This window comes from Pyrgilauda ruficollis, unplaced genomic scaffold (genome assembly GCF_017590135.1).
Source record: "Pyrgilauda ruficollis isolate IOZ18807 unplaced genomic scaffold, ASM1759013v1 scaffold8, whole genome shotgun sequence".
Taxonomy (NCBI): Eukaryota; Metazoa; Chordata; class Aves; order Passeriformes; family Passeridae; genus Pyrgilauda; species Pyrgilauda ruficollis.
The window spans coordinates 12,629,589-12,650,311 of NW_024529932.1; the positions used below are offsets into that span (position 1 = coordinate 12,629,589).

At 38.6% G+C, this 20,723-nt stretch overlaps 1 protein-coding gene across 2 annotated transcripts in view; it reads left to right on the plus strand.

The window, feature by feature from the left end:
• The first annotated feature begins 14 nt into the window (after positions 1 to 14).
• MRE11 (MRE11 homolog, double strand break repair nuclease) overlaps positions 15 to 20,723 on the plus strand; it is a 22,934-nt gene continuing 2,225 nt past the window's right edge. The window contains exons 1-18 of one of the 2 annotated variants that reach the window (XM_041487348.1): positions 15 to 161; positions 711 to 843; positions 4,900 to 5,060; positions 5,657 to 5,744; positions 6,649 to 6,790; positions 8,209 to 8,323; positions 9,356 to 9,541; positions 10,007 to 10,178; positions 10,891 to 10,971; positions 11,492 to 11,618; positions 13,364 to 13,464; positions 14,614 to 14,787; positions 15,977 to 16,039; positions 17,042 to 17,258; positions 18,188 to 18,265; positions 19,279 to 19,334; positions 19,779 to 19,849; positions 20,228 to 20,306. In XM_041487348.1, coding sequence (XP_041343282.1) covers positions 142 to 161; positions 711 to 843; positions 4,900 to 5,060; positions 5,657 to 5,744; positions 6,649 to 6,790; positions 8,209 to 8,323; positions 9,356 to 9,541; positions 10,007 to 10,178; positions 10,891 to 10,971; positions 11,492 to 11,618; positions 13,364 to 13,464; positions 14,614 to 14,787; positions 15,977 to 16,039; positions 17,042 to 17,258; positions 18,188 to 18,265; positions 19,279 to 19,334; positions 19,779 to 19,849; positions 20,228 to 20,306 — 2,064 coding nt within the window. In that variant the 5' untranslated portion in view covers positions 15 to 141. The remainder of the gene's footprint in view (positions 162 to 710; positions 844 to 4,899; positions 5,061 to 5,656; positions 5,745 to 6,648; positions 6,791 to 8,208; positions 8,324 to 9,355; positions 9,542 to 10,006; positions 10,179 to 10,890; positions 10,972 to 11,491; positions 11,619 to 13,363; positions 13,465 to 14,613; positions 14,788 to 15,976; positions 16,040 to 17,041; positions 17,259 to 18,187; positions 18,266 to 19,278; positions 19,335 to 19,778; positions 19,850 to 20,227; positions 20,307 to 20,723) is intronic. The other variant, XM_041487347.1, reaches the window with a different exon arrangement.

Sequence of the window (20,723 nt, forward strand, 5' to 3'; positions counted from 1 at the left end):
GGGCGGTGACTGTGCCCCCTGCCTGGCCCAGCGCCTGCTTTGGTCTCTTGCGCTTCGCGTACCGCCTGTGAAGAGAGAAGCTGACTCCCTGAGCTGGCAGCGCTGTGCCGGAGCCTTCCCGTGAGGAACCTCGGCACCAGGATGAGCACCATCAACTCGCAGTAAGTTCCCGTTTTCTGCAGCTCCCTGCGGTCCCGACACATCAGGCAGCAAGTGTTTTGTATGTCTGGGACGAGTTAAGAAGAGCTGGGATCATCGGTTGTGTTTTCCCTCTGGTCATTACGGTCACCGAGCTTGCCTTCATGCACGTGTAGATTACCGGTGCAAAGAGAGAATTAGACAGCTCAACAAGTATTTTTAAAAACAGAAAACATACAAAGGGTTCTTTAGTTTTTAATTAGACATTTCAGAGGGGTGCTCGCATCCCTTTACTGGAGCAGATAACAAATAATAAATATAAATACAAAAACAGATAACAAATTTGTTTGGGATAAACAAATCTTTCAACTGGCTGGTTTGGTGATGTGCTGTTTGCAGTACAAGTAGTGAAGTATTTTGAGACTCTTGCAGGACTGATACTTGGTAGAGTTTTATGGCAAATCTCCGTGTTTCATGACTTTGGACAGATAAGCTTACCTTAGTAAAGACCGTGTCTTTAGAAATTCCCTATGTGTATTGCTCTCTGACACTAGTTTTCCTGTCTTATTCAGGGATGATGAAGATACCTTTAAAATACTCGTTGCTACTGATATTCATCTTGGCTATTTGGAGAAGGATCCAGTTCGTGGAAATGACACATTTGTAACTTTTAATGAAATTCTGGACCACGCTCGAAAAAATGAAGTAAGTGCAACTTTTTGGAGAGGGAAGGACTGAGGCTGTTGAAAATATGGTCTGATCTGCCAGAAGCTGTAAAGCTTAGTCCTGGTCTCTAGTAATACCGAATCAAATGGCTAAACTATTTGTTGCATTCAGTTTTATTTCTGATTTAGTGAAAGGAATGCCTGATTCTTTATGAGAGCATTCTTACTGAATCTTGACTTTGGTTGCATTAGCATTGTTTTTGGATTGCCTGCACTGGTTTCAGTGGTATCTAGAGAGGGTTTGTCACCGCGAGGGGGAAAAATAATTGAGGAGAGTGAGAGCAGTGATATACGGTCTTCTGACAAATCAATAGAGATTTGTTAGAAGCTTTTGAAGAGTCATGCAGTGCTGAGTCGCTGAAGTGAGCAGTTCTGGTGCCGAGCAGCTCCGGTGCCTGCACAGTCGTCAGCAGAATCCTGTAGTGGGCTGGACAGAGGGGCTTCCTGAACTGGGGCAATGTCGGGGCAGCCGAGAGCCACCAGGAGCCCGCAGCCGCTGATGGGACCTGGGTGGAGTCAGGAGCAGTGGCAGCCTAGAGCCCACCCCACACCTGTAAAAGAAGCTCCTGGGGAATGGCAGCAAGCTGGAGGACTTCCAACATGGCAAACAGACCTGCTGTTGCGTGACTTTTTGTGCAGGAACAGCACTTGAGCCCTGCCAGCCTCACCAGGGAGCAGTGGTATCTATGTGGCAGAAAGCCATGGCCTTTCTCTGCATCCACCACAGCTGCCCAGACAGAAGTCCCTGTCCAGACACAGCTGTGGTTGAGGAGTATCAGGCAGTGTGTAGGAGAGAGAGAGAGACTGCTGGAATCACACCCTCCTTTCCTTAGGGCAGGTCTGACAGGTAGACAGGACACACGATCCAGGGGATTCCCTATCCTCACTCCCTCTGGATGAAGTCACTGAATTAAAGGACAGGGAACAATGGCAACAAGTTCCTGCCCAGCACAGCAGGTGCATCTCCTCTGTGACTGCCCCACATTCCCACGTGCCCTGGCACAGCAGGTGTGAGGCTCTGCAAGGGGAACTGAAGAAAGACAGTGGTTCATCTAGCACAGAGGTGTTGCTGAGGTTGTTGCCTGTGCCCAATATCAAAACTCCTTCCATGAAGAAAAAAGGTGGGTTGTTATAGGAGACCCTCTTGTGGTGGGAACAGAAGGCCCAATATGCAGATTGGCTCCACTTCTTAGGGAAGCCTGCTGCATTCCCAGGGCCTGAGTTGGTTGAGAGAAGCTGAACATGGTCCAGCATGTGCCAGGTGGCCAAGAAGGCCAGTGGTGGGTTGTTATAGGAGACCCTCTTGTGGTGGGAACAGAAGGCCCAATATGCAGATTGGCTCCACTTCTTAGGGAAGCCTGCTGCATTCCCAGGGCCTGAGTTGGTTGAGAGAAGCTGAACATGGTCCAGCATGTGCCAGGTGGCCAAGAAGGCCAGTGGCATCCTGACCTGGATCAGCACTGGTGTGGCCAGCAGGACCTGGATAGTGACCATCCCCCTGTAATGGGCACTGATGAGGCCACACCTCGAGTGCTGTGTCCAGTTCTGGGCCCCTCACTACAAGAAGGACATTGAGGGGCTGGAGCGTGTCCAGGGAAGGGTAACAGAGCTGGGGAAGGGTCTGGGACACAAGTCTGGTGAGGAGCAGCTGAGGGAGCTGGGGGTGTTTAGCCTGGAGAAAAGGGGGCTCAGAGGAGACCTATTGATCTCTACAATTGCCTGAAAGGAGAGTGTAGCCAGGTGGGAATTGATCTCTTCTCCCAGGCAACTGGACTAGAGCAAGTGGCCAGAAGTTGCACCAGAAGAGATTTAGACTGGATATTAGGAAAGATTTCTTCCCTGAAAAGGTTTTCAGGCACTGGAACAGGCTGCTTAGGAGGGTGGTGGAGTCACCATCCCTGGACGTATTTAAAAGAGGTATGGATGTGGGACTTTAGGAAATGGTTTCATGTTGGACAGGGCAGTGCTGGGTTAACACCAGGGCTGGATGATCTTAGAGTTCCAACCTAAACAATTCTATGATTCCTTTTTTAAGGACTGGATGTTCATCAGTCAGATTCTTTGTAATTTGGATAAGGTTTTTTTCCTAATGCTTTACCAAAAACTAAATATATGCAATATATGCAGAAACTGAGGCTAGCGCCTTGTCAAAATAATGTGGTGATAGCTACTGGCTTCTTCGTACGAGGTAGTGCAGCAGTGAGAAAATAATTTAGCTTTTCATGCCTGTCAAAAAATGTTCAGGAGCCAATTTGGAGACCCTTATTACGATTGTAGACTGATCCTTTTTTTACCACTATCAGTTGTATTCTCCTATGGCTCTTCATAAATGGGACTTTTTGGGTTTGATTTTGTTTAAATTAATAATTTAATTAGTTTGGGGTTTTTTTCATAAGGAAGTTAAATATTGTTTCTCTTACAACTAACTCCTTTTACCTAGAAGTATATTTCCTCATATTTGAGGAAGTTTGTGGAACTCCCTAGAAAAAATGATTTCAACAATTTGCTTAGAAGTCTTTCAAGGTAATACAAAATGTTGTATTAAAATAATAAAGCTTTTTGTTACATACAGGTGGACTTTGTTTTATTAGGTGGGGACCTTTTTCACGACAACAAACCCTCCAGGAAAACAGTGCACTCTTGTTTGGAGTCACTAAGAAAATACTGCATGGGTGATCGTCCTGTTCAGTTGTTGCTGAGGTTGTTGCCTGTGCCCAATATCAAAACTCCTTCCATGAAGAAAAAAGGTGGGTTGTTATAGGAGACCCTCTTGTGGTGGGAACAGAAGGCCCAATATGCAGATTGGCTCCACTTCTTAGGGAAGCCTGCTGCATTCCCAGGGCCTGAGTTGGTTGAGAGAAGCTGAACATGGTCCAGCATGTGCCAGGTGGCCAAGAAGGCCAGTGGTATCCTGACCTGGATCAGCCCTGGTGTGGCAGCAGGAGCAGGGCAGTGACTGTCCCCCTGTACTCAGCACTGCTGAGGCCACAGCTCCAATCCTGTGCTCAGCTCTGGGCCCCTCACTGCAGGAAAGACATTGAGGGGCTGGAACGTGTCCAGGGAAGGGTAACAGAGCTGGGGAAGGGTCTGGGACACAAGTCTGGTGAGGAGCAGCTGAGGGAGCTGGGGGTGTTTAGCCTGGAGAAAAGGGGGCTCAGAGGAGACCTATTGATCTCTACAATTGCCTGAAAGGAGAGTGTAGCCAGGTGGGAATTGATCTCTTCTCCCAGGCAACTGGACTAGAGCAAGTGGCCAGAAGTTGCACCAGAAGAGATTTAGACTGGATATTAGGAAAGATTTCTTCCCTGAAAAGGTTTTCAGGCACTGGAACAGGCTGCTTAGGAGGGTGGTGGAGTCACCATCCCTGGACGTATTTAAAAGAGGTATGGATGTGGGACTTTAGGAAATGGTTTCATGTTGGACAGGGCAGTGCTGGGTTAACACCAGGGCTGGATGATCTTAGAGTTCCAACCTAAACAATTCTATGATTCCTTTTTTAAGGACTGGATGTTCATCAGTCAGATTCTTTGTAATTTGGATAAGGTTTTTTTCCTAATGCTTTACCAAAAACTAAATATATGCAATATATGCAGAAACTGAGGCTAGCGCCTTGTCAAAATAATGTGGTGATAGCTACTGGCTTCTTCGTACGAGGTAGTGCAGCAGTGAGAAAATAATTTAGCTTTTCATGCCTGTCAAAAAATGTTCAGGAGCCAATTTGGAGACCCTTATTACGATTGTAGACTGATCCTTTTTTTACCTATCAGTTGTATTCTCCTATGGCTCTTCATAAATGGGACTTTTTGGGTTTGATTTTGTTTAAATTAATAATTTAATTAGTTTGGGGTTTTTTTCATAAGGAAGTTAAATATTGTTTCTCTTACAACTAACTCCTTTTACCTAGAAGTATATTTCCTCATATTTGAGGAAGTTTGTGGAACTCCCTAGAAAAAATGATTTGAACAATTTGCTTAGAAGTCTTTCAAGGTAATACAAAATGTTGTATTAAAATAATAAAGCTTTTTGTTACATACAGGTGGACTTTGTTTTATTAGGTGGGGACCTTTTTCACGACAACAAACCCTCCAGAAAAACAGTGCACTCTTGTTTGGAGTCACTAAGAAAATACTGCATGGGTGATCGTCCTGTTCAGTTTGAAATTTTGAGTGATCAGGCAGTTAATTTTCATTACAGCAAGTAAGTATGTTACCACAAATTATCATGTAAGGCTTGGTTTGTGTATTGGGTGAGTGTGTTGTGATTTTTATTTGATATCCTCCATGACTGGAACCTGGAATTTTTAGGCCTGTCTGTGTGGGACAGTTCACAGGATAACTTCACCTGTCATCTAAGTCTGTAAAGAAATGTGTACAATATGCTTCTGAATGTGCTGTGACTCTTGATATATTTATGTATTTTAGTTTCCATTTTGCAAGTACAATACAAGTAATTGAATTCACATGAGTTGTTTTGGTAAAATCAGCAGAGTTCTTGGTGTACAAGCAAAGGTTGCACAGCCTAATCCACTACCACTATACAATTTTTTGTACAATTATTTTCATGGCTTGTTCTAAAAAAAAGGTTTATTTTGCTACCCTATTCCCCATAGAAAGTGCCATTCCAGACCACGAGTAAGAATCTTCTTATGCTTAAGCTTAAGCTTAGGCTTATTCATAATCACTTCTTTCTGATTTTTAGCACACTATTTGTGATGAAGTTAATTTGAAGAGAATATTGAGTATCATACACAAATTTGCAGATACAGTTTAACTTCTTTTCCTCTTTTTGTTTAGGTTTCCTTGGGTGAATTATCAGGATGAAAATCTCAACATTTCTATTCCAGTTTTTAGTATTCATGGCAATCATGATGATCCCACGGGGGTAATTCTTATCATAATTGTACTGTTGCAATACAGAGATATAGAAATAGAAACTTGTATAGAAATACAGTTCTGGGAGATCACACTAGTTTTAGTCAATTGCTCCACTCTGTGTGTAAATGTTTTGTGCATCTTTAGGAATTATTTTAATAAGTGACAGCAAGTGAAGTGTAAGTGTGACATTTAAAAGCAAATGGAAATAAGAGATTGGTATGAACTGTGTTTACTTTCTTAATATATGTAGGTTTCTGTCATTGAGAACAGAATCAGTTTTCATGCCTGGAAGTGGGAGTCTTTCAGAAAGTTTCTAAAACATTCCATCTGTAGGGACTGAAAGCTTCTTTCTTAAAGGAGAATTTTGCTATTTTGATTTGTGCATATGTAATTGATATGCATCATTTATTTGCAAGGAGGATAATCTAAGAATAGTGAAATGGTAGTTTAAAAACAAGCTACTCAAAGTAATCGGGAAATGGTTTAGAAAGCATTAAAATGCATGTGTTACATTAATAATTTTGCATTTTATATCAAATAGCAGTGTATCACGGAGATGAGTGTTTTAGCAGCAGTTTAACTTTGAACTTACTATAAGGCAGTTACCTTAACCAGATAATTTTTGTAGTAGTTTAGAGACTGGCTGGTTTGAATGGTTTTTTGTGGTTTTGTTTTTCTGAATGATTTAATGTTTAATTTCATATTGTTCAAATGAAGTATGACTTGTAAGGAAAAGGGAATTGCTTCTGTACTCTACAGTATTAGCAAAACCCTTAATATATGTTATGGGGCTTTTCAACTGCAGAAATTACTTAAGGAAAGATACTCTCTCTTCCTTTTGAGACTTTCATTTAGACATTAAACACTTAACGTACTATTCAAAGTTCTGTATTTGTTTCTTAATATTGTAGGCAGATGCACTGTGTGCCTTGGATGTTTTAAGCTGTGCAGGACTGCTGAATCACTTTGGACGTTCAACTTCTGTGGAGAAAATAGATATTAGTCCCATTTTATTGCGTAAAGGTAGAACAAAAATTGCTCTGTATGGCTTGGGTAAGTATTTGTCTGCCAGACTGTGACTAGACTGTTCATGTATTACTGAAATTTAATAGAACTAAATAAAGTTGGAACAAATGTATAAGGTGCAACAAACATGAAGGTGTATGTGATTCTAAATCAAAGCATATAGATTCTGTGACAATGTCAGGGTTTTCCTCCTGACAGGATTCTTTTGGTCATTTAGATAAATCTTCCTTAACTTGATTTTTGTATTTTTATTGGTGATAAATGAACCCTGCTTCAGTTAACCATAGTGCTGGTGTATCAAGTCAGAGCAGTCACACTCTTAAATTCTCTCTGTTATGTATTAAGGTTATTTCATTTTACTTAGACAAAACTTAAACACCCGATGTTCATGTGCCATTTTGATTATACTTAAAAACATAAGCTATCTGAGCAGAAATCTAATGTCTTGTGTGTCCGTCTGAAGTGGTTCATAAGCAACATTGGTCCTGGATAATCTCAGTTTCTTTAAAGAAACTCAAGTATTTCATACTTTAAAGTGGTTCTATGATATGTTTTCAACTTCAGGTTTGTTCCTTTGAATTTTCTCAACTGAATTCCCCTCTACCCTCACTTCATACTTAGAAAGGTTATTTTTGACAGCTTTCTGAGAAGAAAAGTCTCTGTCTAGAGAAGTTAACTATTAAGGTCTTTTTTTTTACCCTTACTTTTTGTCCAGTCATGGGTGCTTAAACACTTAATTTAGAGCTATAATAGTTGCTTGGAGTTAAGTCCTAGTTGGCCATGATTTTGTGTGTTTAATGAGATACTTTGAAAGCTTGCTAGATGTTTGAAAGGTTAGTAGCTAATGGAATGTTCTAATATCAAAATACATAAGTTTTCAGTACCAAAGTTGTTAACGGGAAATGCAACAACTTTCTAAGGTACCAATGTTGCTGCATGAAGATGTTCATGACAGGTTTCTTTGCATTTGTGTCAGAATTATTTGCCCCTTTTTTACTTTCTCTGATTCAGAGAGCATTTGTTCTTATACAAAATATGAACACTCCATATGGGATTTATTGATATCTATCATGAGACTGGCTAAATTTGGGGGGTTTTTCCTAGTTAAAAACATTAAGGAAATAATCAGTAACTTCCAGGGATGGGACATGCACAACTTTCTTGGACAAGCTGTTCTACTTGCCTCACTACCCTTACAGTAAAGAACTCCATCGTAATATCCAACCTAAATCTGTCCTCTTTCAGTTTAAAGCCATTCCACTGTCCTATCATGCTTTCCCTTCTGAAAAGTCCCTCTCCAGATTTCTTGTAAGCCCACTTTGGGTACTGGGAGGCTGCTGTATTTTTGTTCCTCATGCTTTTTTAAGTAGAGGTGCTAGTAAAAATGCTATGAAATACGGACTTGTTTACTATACAAATTTATTTTATTTGTTTGTCCACCTCAGGAGCAATTCCAGATGAGAGGTTGTATCGTATGTTTGTCAATAAGCAAGTGACTATGCTGAGACCAAAGGAAGATGAAGATAGTTGGTTTAACTTGTTTGTGATTCATCAAAATAGGTAACAGTACTGAATGAATTACAGCAACTTACTGTGTTACTTCATTGAACTGCCTGGGAAGGGATAGGTGAGCAAGCCAGCTGTGTTAGTTCATGCTTGTTGTGAGTAGCTGGTTTCTTAAGATTTTTACAAGTGAAAGCATTGTTTTACAGCTCTTCTGGAGAAGAATTATAAAGGAAAAGGTTTGAAAAAAATGTGTTAGGGGAGTTGGGAGATCTCTTCCCAAACTTTTATAGTCAGAGGCAGAGGAGGGTTTGTAGTGTAATATGCATATAATTGAGTCCTTTCTGCTTGTTAGAGCTGGAAGAACACCAAACTTCATGTTGTATTTTCCTGTCCTTGTTTGAACCATAGTTCAACAAGTTCCTTATGTTCCCTTGCACTGCTGTGCTTTACAGATGGGTAATGTGTTCTGTCTGCCTACAGGCTTCTCCCAGCAGTGGTAGTAAGAACAGGCAGAGTTCTTTTCCAAATACTTTCTTCTCATTTTTCTTGAAGAAGAGGGCAATCCTCATGCTCAAATACTGGTGAGGCAGATGTAAACAAGTGGAGCTCATATTACCCTGTGTACTGATTTCTGTCCTGTAGACTGAAGGAACTCACTCCCCCATCTCCCTTGTCTTCCAGAAAGGGATTGGGGATGGCATGTCACATCTGTTTAATTCAGTTGGTTTTACCCCACCATTTAAAAACAAAAAACAACCAATTCTGCTTGCCATGAGATGCTATAAAAGCATTCGTATAGAAAAAAACCAAAAGTCTTACAAGACAAGTAAGAAGAAAAGGGAAATCCACATAAAAGGAGGGGAGTAGAAAACAGTGAGCTATGTAAAAAAATGAGCTATGTAAATTGCCCTTCTGTTTAACCAAACCCTAAACAACTGTGTAACGAATAAATGTGAAGAAGAGCTGACATGTGTCTGATATATTGCTGGAGTTCCTGTATCATTTTAAATCACACTGATGTTTTTTTCTCCTCCTTCACTCTCCCCTTGCCCTACCATTATTCTTCTCTTCTCTTCTCTTGAACAGGAGCAAACATGGAGCAACCAACTACATTCCAGAGCAGTTTTTAGATGACTTTATTAATCTTGTTGTGTGGGGTCATGAACATGAGTGCAAAATAGCTCCATTCCAAAATGAACAGCAACGTTTCTATGTTTCTCAGCCAGGAAGTTCAGTGGTGACATCTCTGTCCCCTGGAGAAGCTGTGAAGAAGTGTGTGAGCTTTTCTTTTTGTTCTTGTTTATCCCTTGTCTTACATGTCTCAGGTGTTCTGTTGAGAACAGAAAAATACTTGAATACAATATGAAAAGACTTGTATTACTGTGTGGATTAGCTTCAGAGTGTGACATAATAAGCAAAGTAGATAGAATGAGCACGTGTTATAACTTCTGCTTTGTTCACAATTTAATCTAACATTTAAAGCGAATGGAACTTAGCTAGGAGGAGTTACATGCTGATAAATTGGAATACAAGGAACTGAGTGCAGGTGCTTGTGTATGGAATAAGCATAATCTAAGTATAATAAAATGGAAGTTTTGCAGAGCCAACCCTGAAATACCCATCTTTCTGTAGCTTTTGAAATTTTGTCCATGAAAAGTAAACATGAATTTGAAAACAAATCTTTATACCATAGTTCTCTTAAGTTTATCTTCTAGTAAGTTACCTTTCTCCTTCTAGACACATTGGTTTGCTGCATGTTAAAGGGAAAAAAATGAAAATGGAGAAGATTGCTCTAGAGACAGTGCGAACTTTCCATATAGAGGATATTGTTCTAGCTGATCATCCAGATCTTTTTAATCCTGACAATCCTAATGTTACTCAGGCAATACAGGCATTCTGCATGGAAAAGGTAACTTGTGATGCTAGCAGTGTATGGATAACAGTGTATGGACAGGGGATGGGATGTGTGACTGGTTTTGAGACTGGAAGATGAGAAATCTTGTGTCTTGCCCCATATTAAAAGAAACTTAGACAGTGTTTCCATAGGAAGCTAATTCCATGACATTCACTTTGCAGCCTTGGCTTCCTTGATTGGGATGACCTGTTAAAGTAGCCTGGAACTGCTTTTTAGGTGTCCATATGATTTTTGTACAACAGCTTGCACCTAAGAGTGGAGCAGTGTTGGATGTGCACTTGGAACCAGCATAAATACATTGACCTGAACCCTGAGGGCTCAGCCATGCAGTCTGAAGTGGCAGAACTAACTAAGCAAGTTTATTAATTGCTTAGTTCTTAGGTTTATATGGCTCTTTCTGCTTTTCCCTGGAACTAGAAATTTAGCAAAGCATAGTGGCTATAAAATATGACCGATCAGTGGTGTAGATACTGCTAGACTACACTGTATCTGAAGGATAAGCCTTTCTTTGTCATGTTTTTCTCAGTCATTCTTAATGGCTTTTGGCTGCATTTTGGTACATATGTGTTCAGGAATGAGAGCACATTCTATAATGATTTATTTTGATTGCTCCCCTTGCAACTGGATGTATTTGAAGTTATACTTGATGTGTTCAGGCATCTGTTAGAGAACAAAGTAGAACTGAATTTATAATTCTCCTTCACAGGTGGAATTGATGCTGGACACTGCAGAAAGAGAACGCTTGGGAAATCCCCGCCAGCCAGAGAAGCCTATCATAAGATTAAGAGTAAGAAATTGTTCAGCTTGGATTGCTTTGTTTTTAAAGGTCACTGTGAAAAGTTTCAAAGCAAAGTCATGCTTTTTGTGTAAACACATAATGCATACATTTTTTTGCTGTGTCCAGGCAAATATAAATCACCTACCATGCTTCTGTTTACCTGTGTAACCTGTACGCTAAGGTAAAGGATGAGATTGGTCATAAATGTCCTTCACTGCTTTTCTGAGTAAGGGCATCAAAAGTGGCTATTTACTGTGTGTTCCTAACCCATTTGGAAACTGTTGTGAAGGCTAGTAAATTAAACAAATTAAGAACAAGTTATAAATATGAGCTGGTATTAGCTATTCTGTTATTGTTATTATTAGCTGTTATTAGCCATAAACTATTCTGCACAGTAAGGCGTTAATTTTAGGTTGACTTATTTCTTACTATTAATTTTTTCCTTTGAAGCATAACAAATCTGTTTTGAATGGTGTGGCTTCTCCACTTCTTTTTGTTTCATATTTAAATTTGTCCTTTCCTCACTTAGGTTGATTATGCAGGTGGCTTTGAGCCATTCAGTGTCCATCGTTTCAGCCAGAAGTACATGCATAGGGTGGCTAACCCAAAAGACATCATACACTTTTTCAGGCATCGTGAACAAAAAGAGAAAAAAGGTGATTATGAAAGAAGGAACCATTGGCTTGCTTTTGTTTTTGTTCATCTCTCTGTATTTTGTTGCCTAGCACTTGAAAAGGTTTGGTGTCTACCATCTAATGTGTTACAGGAGGAGTAAAGATGCATTGTCTTATTTAAGTGTATATATTGCACAATTATTTCTTTTCTGTTTCTGGGTTTGTCTGAAATTCTGATATTTAGCACAGTGTCTTCTGACAGTTATTCATAAACAGTTTCATTTTCCTTTGGCCTCAGACCTTACTGAGTTGTTTATAGTAGAACATACAGGCATGTGCCAGACTGAGTTCTCTGTGATTCTCTGCTAATTACCATGAAAGGCATTAAGTGGCTCACTCCCAAAGCTTCCTAGAATAAGCTGAATATCCTTCCTAGAACAAGGTGTTTTGAACACTCTAAAGGAAAAGAAATGGGTGAAGTGCTTTTTTCCTTTATATTTTAGTTTTATTTTGTAGTAGTTAATTTGTTCATACCTAAAATAGTAAGGAAGGGTGTGGGCTTAAGAGCTGTTCATATATTTTTTAAAAAAGTTCCAAATGTAGGATAGCATTTTGTTTTCCCTAATTAATTGTGTCTATGAGGTGCTCTTAGCTTGTCTCTGCCAGGTTTGTTTCTATTCAAATATTTGTGCAAAACCAATAATGGCTGTTACTATTGCAGTATTTCTCACTGTTGTCTAGAATTTTTAATAAATGGTTAATAGATGTTGTCCAAATACTGGATTTGTAATAGTTGCTAATGAAGATTCAGCCTGTACAGGAACATAATGTGCTAAAAAACTAGTTTGCATTAGTACATTGCAAGTGCATTGTCTAGTTCCAGTGACAGTTTTTATGAATACTATCAGTGCTGTAATGTTCAAAACATCATTTCATGAATAAAAATGCTATTAGTGAGGTAGTTTTAAAATTATACTGTATTGGTCTTGGTTTATTTTTCTTTGGTTTCCTTTTTTATAGTTGTATAATCTCATTAACATTTTCAGAATACACAGTAGCTACCACATCTCCCACTAATTTACTTTTCCTACTTAATGGGCATGTCAGCTTCAGGAAGGGAATGTGAAAGCACTGCCATGGCTTTTGCATTGCTTTATTAGACAGCCTCTTATGCAAGGGAAGTGGCTAATGAAGCACTCAACGTTTTCATTACATGTGCACATTGTGGTTCAGTACAGGGGATGTCAAGACTTCAGGAATTCAGTCTTAAGCAGTGTATTGTCACTTTGTGTTATTTGTGTGGTATGTGCTCACCTAGGATGATTACCGTCTCATCCTTCTGCCATTCCTACCTTGCTGCCTGAGAAGGGGGGGGTGAGCTATGAGCATTTGCTATTGAAAATCAGTCAGCGTGCTCTGGAGGAGAATCTCTTTTCTAGTAAATGGGTTACTTATAAAAAACTTCAATGCTTCTATGATTTTCTTCCATTTGTGACCTTCTAGAGTTCAATTATAATAACCTTCAGGACACAGTGTTCAATATACAATTCCAGACATATGTTAGTTAGAGCTCTTTATATCTGCTAGACATGGAGTTGTCTGCACAATTATTATGTTTCTCTGTGTTTCCAATGAATAGACTCTAAAAAGAGCAAAAAGCTTTACATATAAAAGGGACCACAATTCTTAGGAGGCTTGCATTAACCTTTTTTCCTGCTACTGTCAGTGGGATGGTAATAATTGAAAGCTGTAAATCTGGATGATGCCACTGTGCTTTTCTATTCTAGACATTGATCTTAATTTTGGAAAATTGGTTAGCAGACCTGCTGAGGGAACAACACTGAGGGTAGAAGACCTTGTAAAGCAGTATTTCCAGACAGCAGAAAAGGTATTTTTCTACCTTTTATAATTTCCCTATTTAATATCATATGATATTTTTATCACTTTTTTTTTCTTTCTTAATGGAAGTAGTGTGCCTTGAAAAGACTCTGACATTCACCAAGAAATGAATTTATTTCCCAAAAAACTGATGATTATTACATGAAGTGTGTGTCTTAGCTTAGCAAGTAACTGTTGTGGTTGTATAGGTTGTGTAGGTGTGTGAACACACACTGGTTTGAGAGCATGACAGCTCTTTGTGTGAGCTTTCATTGTGTGCCCTGTAGTATGTGTCCTGTGCTCAAGTACAGGAGGAGAATGTGAGGCAGCATGTGAGGGAAGAGCTACCTTAATTTACTCTAGGGCCAGTGTGAGACTGTAGCATTTACTATTACCATCTGACTTAGAGTCACTTGTTACTTTGCAGTGTATTTGTGTCCTCAGATGTAGTGCACTACCACATTTTATTTAAAGCAGAGCAGGGAGAAGGGAGACCCATGATAATTTGCTTTCTTCCCACCCTGTTGTTAAATCTAGTATATTTCCCTTTCCCAGCACCAGTGCAGTAACATCTATGAGATAAAAAAATAGTCAGTGAGCCAGGTGCACAAATGCTTGATGTAGTTGATTCAACATAACTTGCAGAACCTATTTCAGTTGTAGAAAGTCTTTAGAGCAAGAATTCTTGAGGTAAAGATCCTTCAAATTACATCATCCTGCCTAACCTTATACACATACTAGGTGTATTAGTATTAGGACAGCATAAATTATGTTCCTTTGTTATACTTACTTTATTTAAGCATTTTATTTTACAATAGCTAGAAAGTTTATTCCTCTGGGCAACATAATTTCCTGGAAGTTTTTATTTTAGACATTACTAGTATTGTGGTTTCTTTACTGTTCATAAAGCCTTTTGCTTTGACTAGTTTGAAAAATACTCTGTAAAGTTAATGTGACATGCTAGTAACTAGCAAGAGAGTTGTAACTGGTTTATGGCACATAATATTTGCTTATTGCTGTGCTTTTCTTTGATTTAAATAATGCACTTTACTCGTTTTGCAACCAACTTAATGTAATATTTATCTGAAACAGCTGGAATATTGCTTGCTTTCTCTAATGGCAGATGCTTCTTAACGAATTGTTTTCTCCACTTCTAAAGAAAGTACAGCTTTCACTTCTAACTGAAAGAGGAATGGGAGAAGCAGTGCAAGAGTTTGTGGACAAAGAGGAAAAAGATGCCATAGAAGAGCTGGTGAAATTTCAACTAGAAAAAACACAGAGGTTTCTCAAGGAGCGTCGCACTGATGCAGTGGAAGAAAAAATAGATGAGGAGGTAATGTTCTGTTAATGTTGATTCCCCAAGAGTGGTCAAGACAGTAGAAAAATCAGTGCTCAAACATGGTTTGATAGATTTGCCTGTGTGTGGAGTATCTGCTTGGGGCAAGTGTTGCCTCAAGCAGAGGCAACACTTGCCTCTAGTCATTCTCTGCACTTAATAAATGAATAATTAATTTATGATGAAGTTTCAAATACAGGATTCAAAACTTGTACTGAAAATGGGGTTTAGGTTGCACACATGTCATACAAAAAATCTGTCTAATACACGTAGAACTACATATTTACTACTCTTGTGAGAAGGATGGTAGGTATAATCTCTTTGTAGCTTTTTCATATTAGCTTAGGGAAGAGTACAAGAGCAGGACGAGCAAAAAGGAAATTTATCCTTCAGGTGCTCTTCTTGCTTCTAACTGTTTGCAGCTCAGGGTATCCCAGAGACAGGCCTGGTTTGTGTGTATTGAGCAACCCTTGAAAGATATTTTTGTCAATTAGTTGAGCTTCCCATGTATTCAGCTGTAATACTCAACACTGTAGAAGTAATTGCTCTGCAGCTTATCTGTGCACTCTTTAAAGAATAATTTGGTGGGGAAGGATGGCTGCCGCTAAGTATTTTCTTACTGATTGCTTTAATTCCTGAGGGGTTGAAAGAGACAATAAACAATCAGTGCCTGCAGGCTTTCTGTGACACTTTAGGGTGTATTTTTTTTTGTTGTTGTTTGTCTTTAGGACTAATGTCTTCTTTCTGTCATGCCTCAAATCTTTTTCCATATTTGTCAAGTTGAGCTTCCTTAATTGTACATGTACTGCAACATTGTCTCTTCTCATAATAGTTATTTTCTGTCTGTTTCTTCATCTCTACCTCTTTTTCCAGTTATTCATACTTCAGTGTCCCTTATTGTCAAAATTACTATGCTCTTCTTCTCTTAACCACAGTATCTCCTTCATTGTGTGCCAGGCTTTCTTCCTTCCCAGCGATGTAGCTCCAGTTATTAAGAGAATGTGAGATTCTTAAATCACAGCACTGCATGAAAGGGCCCTAAACAAACTGTTCAGTTATTCTTGGACTGTCCACTTCTCACAGGAGCTTGACTTAATGATTGAGAGAATAAAGCTTTGCACTTACTGTATTTTGATTATTGTATGACATGAACTGTTATTTTGACAGGAACTGTTTTTTTATTCAGGTACGAAAATTCAGGGAGAGTAGAAAAAAGAATACTGAAGAAGAAGATAAGGAAGTCCGTGAGGTAATTACTCTGAGTTTTGAACAGAGACTGAAAAATTGAGTGGTGGCTTCTGCATATAAATGCTGTCATTTAGCAATGCTTCAGCAATACTTTAGCATTGTCCTTGCCAAAATGTGCCTGTCTGCCTTTAAAGCTTAGTAAGTCTGTTTTAAATCTTTCTTAGGATAATATGTACCTAAGCTACTGCTCAATTTGACTTTTGAGGTCTCTTTTCTTGTGCAAATTTGTGAACCTGATTGTTCTTTATTTCTTGCTTTTAACTGAAGTTAGACCAGGCAGGTGATTTTCAAAGATCTTTCAGCCTAAGCTCTTTGTCACCAGTGGACATGTGGATGGACTGTATTGGGTGGTATTACTGGAACAAATGGGGAGTATTGGTAAACCTTTAGGTACTGTGTCCTTATGAGCAATCTGGGATCTTCATGCTTCGATTCATATGTATATCCAAAGATTGCACATATTCATACTTCGATTGCATATGTATATCCAAAGAAAATTGCCATCCTCTGTTACCATGGCTGCTCCATTGTCATTGCAAGTTATGTGAGACTGGAATGAAATTTTGTTGCAAAGAACAGCTGGGGTGAGATTCAGCTCTCCTAATCTGGGATGTCATCACCTGAGCTGTCTTAAGCACCCACTGTCATCAGCAGAGTTCAGGTCAGTGGAGCCCACAGGGTGCTTTCTCTGAGCAGACACGTGGAGCTGACACAGGGTGATCTGAGCTGATCACCAAACTTCACCAACAATGTGTCATATTAATGAGCTCCGCTCTCTTACCGGATCTTAGCTATCTACTTTATATGTACACATCTAATTAAATAAGTATTTTCACAGATGTCCTCATCTTCCATAATACTGGATTTGTGTCTTCTAAGCCTCACTGGTTTAGAATTACACATTTATAGTTATATTATATGTTCATTGTACATAACTAGGATTTAACAATGGTGTGTTTCATGATTTAAGATTCTTTTTCCTGTAATTATTTTTCCATTTCAGGCAATGATCAGAGCCAGAGCCCACCGATCTGAGGGTGAAGTTCTGGTTGAAGCCTCCAGTGATGAAGATTCCATGGATATAGAGATGACAGGCACTAGCAATCCAAGTGATGGCCCTTCTTCAACACTGAGCCGAGGAAGGGGTCGGGCAAGAGGTAGGGGAAGAGGTGCAAGAGGACAAAATTCAACAGCAAGAGGTTCATCTCGAAGAGGAAGAGGTAAGAAAAGCTTTGCAGTCTTTGTCCTGCAGTTCCTGACCCTTTTTTTTCTTTAAAGGGTGACTCTCTTCTGATGCTCCCATCAAGTGGAAATTTGCTGCTTAAGAACTGGTACTGGGAAAAAAACTCTTCTCAAATACTTGTGGTATTCTATTACATACAATTGACTGCCTTACAAGGTTTAAGTTGGGACTTTTTCGCTGTGATTAAAAGAAAAATATCATGCTTCCCAGGTGTGGAAACATAGTATACTCCTAAAAGATGCATTATTGGGAAGGTCTGTACAATAAAGTGCATGGGTAGACCTTTTGTTACTACTAAAGGTAAAGCATTTGATCAGTGTAAAGAGGAGGTACAGATTGTCTCTATCCTAATGTAATTTACAAGAGACTTTAGTGTTTCTAGTAACTGAAAAAATGGGGAGTGTTTCTTAAGCAAAAGGAGTTAAATAGCTCCTGGACTGAGTGTGATTGTACACTTTGCAGTGGTAGTGGTACTTCCTTTACAGTTGTACTTTCAGTGTGTGTGTGTATATATATATATATATATGTATGTATATATACAACTCATTTGAGTTGTCTCAGTAGTATGCCCAAATGTCTGAGAGCAGGTTGAGTTGAAATGAAGGCTATCATCTTGGGTCTGATTTGGTTAGTGCTTTTAAACTAGTTCTGTGAGTCTGTACTCCAACACTGTTGTGATCCCATCAGAGCAGAGCCCTGTGTGTGAAGGGGTTGTGTCTGTGGACCTTTGAACACTTGACCCAGAGCAGTTCTTCTGCATGTAGGGAGGGCTTTAATTCAAGGAGAAAGTGAGGAGTAAAGAGGATTGTAGATTTTTTAAAGTGACTTCCCACACAGTAATAATAGACTAAAGAAATTAAAAAAAAAATGCTGAAAAGATTTGCATTTTGCTTGTTATCTCTACAGGAACCACTAGCCAAGAGTCAGCTTCTGGCAGCAGATCCTCCAAGCCTGTTCCTGGCAAAAATATGTCTATCCTGGATGGTAGGTCTGTGATCTGTCTGTCACTCTAATCTGCTCTCTCAAATTGTAGTGAAGGTGTTTCTTCAGTGATGAAGTGCTTTAATTGCCTTTTATTCTATTAGCCCATTTCAGCTGTGAGAGGTTCTTTCAGCGCTATTGAAATAGACTAGCAGTGATGAGAGAAAGAAAAAAGAAAAGGAAAAGAATTAATGATATTCTTCTGTCATGGGGTAAAATGGAACGTGTTAGGAACTTCTGGCTAGAACTGCAAATAGGAAGTGTATTACATAATGCAGTTTCTTAAGGAATAAGCATAGAAAAAATATGTCTTAATATTTTAGGCAGAATATTCCTCCGGGATATTTTATCCCCCCTCCTCAGGGGATAAAAAGTTATATTTGACTGATGTTTACAAGTTAGTAAGCTTTAATACAAATCCATTTAATCTTACATTGTAGTGAGTTTTGGAAATGCCAGTTTTTACTAAGGAAGAAAACCTTATCTTTAAGCCACCTACATAAGTGAGAGTAGCTGTTCCTTGCTGTAGAGGAAAGGCACTGAGGAAACAGCACAGGTCATCTGAGAATTAAAGAAAAAATACTGCTCACTACTACTACACATAAACCCCCCACAAAATACCCCGAGGTAGACTGAATTTTAAATTAATCAGCAAATTACCTCAATTTTAAATTGGTCAGCAAATGAAATATTGCAGAGAAATGAATTTTAGCAACTGTGTTCATTATTAGCCTGTTAGATATACAGGAATTTCAGTTACAGTAGTATTTATTGCATTCCCTTAATCAACGTTACTGATGGTTTTTCAGCCGGACTGGGAAGCACCTGCAGCTGCACTGAGGGTTATATCCCTGGGTTGCAGACTTAATTTATGTTTTGGGTTGATTTGTGTGTTTTACAGGGTTTTTTGCAATGGAAATGCATGCTAGGCAGATCTTAAATAAGAAGAAGTGTATAATGTTGTTTGCATTTAATTGTGTGAGCATTTTAAAAGTTTTACATGTGTTTTATTCCAGTCTTTAGGTCTTCCAAAACAGACCACTCTTCTAATTCGTTCCAGTCTTACTCTGAGGTAAGCACCTTGTTGTATGAGTGAAGTTGTGCTGTCTTTTACTGTTGACTTGAAAAATAAATACACAGTGAAAGCATTAGCCTAAATCAGCAGATATTCCCAACCTACCAGTTTCAGCATTAAGTTTCTACATGTTAATCTGTACACCTTTTGTATCCTTTTTTGTTATGGTCTTTGTCTGAGAAAAGCCATGTTTTCTTTGTGACCATAGTCTAAAATACATGAGTGTTTTCATGGGTTGTGCAAGGTTAAAGATGTGAAGAATAAACTTGTGCAAATTTGTGCAGTTCTAGCCTGGAGCCCTCTTAAGTATATATTATTCTAACTAAGCAGATGTATAATTGGAAAAAAAAACAGAGGTTCTGTGCTATAGTGCTGACACATTATGCACTCTCTCTGTAAGGATAAATTCTGTGGAAAAACTTTATACATTTTTTTTTCCAGGATATTATAGATGTTGATTCTGATCCAGAAGATACTTCTTTTGTTCCTTCCTCTTCCAAAATAAATCAAAGGTCAGTATGTTTGCTTCATGAATGCAATGTGTGCCTTATTTTTGACTGGCAATTGGCAGAGTCCAAGAGTCTGATTGACTACCAGATTTTTAGGAAAGTCATAACACTGCTTAGAGAGTTTATATAAATTTTTACTTGCTAATATGAGTTATCTTTCTGTAACCTAAAAAGTTAGATTACTGGTTGAGGTAAACTTGATCAGAGCTTTAGTATGAAGATGTTATTTTAAGAATTTGTATTGTTCCACTTATTGTTATGTCTGTTTATTTTTACTTTATGTATTGGTGGTCCATCTCTTAAGTTAAAGGGGAACTTATTGGAATGTCTGGTAACTGAGAACATGCTGATGCCATTTTTTTTCTCTTTGTATGTTTCAAGGTTGCCAGCTACATCTTCACTTAGTAAAAGAGGTTCACAAAGCCAAGCATCTAGGGGAGTTGATTTTGAGTCAGATGAGGTATGGTATATAGTACTATTTTTTAGTTTTATTTCGTGTAAGTTTATATGGCTCACTGTTTTAAAACTATTTGAGTAAAGCATTTCAGAGTGAAATTGAATTTATTTTTTTCACTAAAAGGGCTAGATTATTGCAACCAACTTTGATTAGACTACCTGCATAATTATCAGAAATAAGGCTAGAAGGGACCTTAGAATAATAATTTTTAATCAGTGAATTGTCATTACTGAAATGTGGACCTGGAATTTCCTGGGAGAGAAAGTAATTATAGTCTTTTCTAGTGCTTAGCTATATCCTTTCATTTAGTTATATATTTTATTCTTGCAAAAAGGAAGATTTTTTTTTTTAATTTTTTTTTTTTTTTTTTTTTTTTTTTTTTTTTTTTAAAAAACGGGGGGTTTTTTGGGGGCTTTTTTT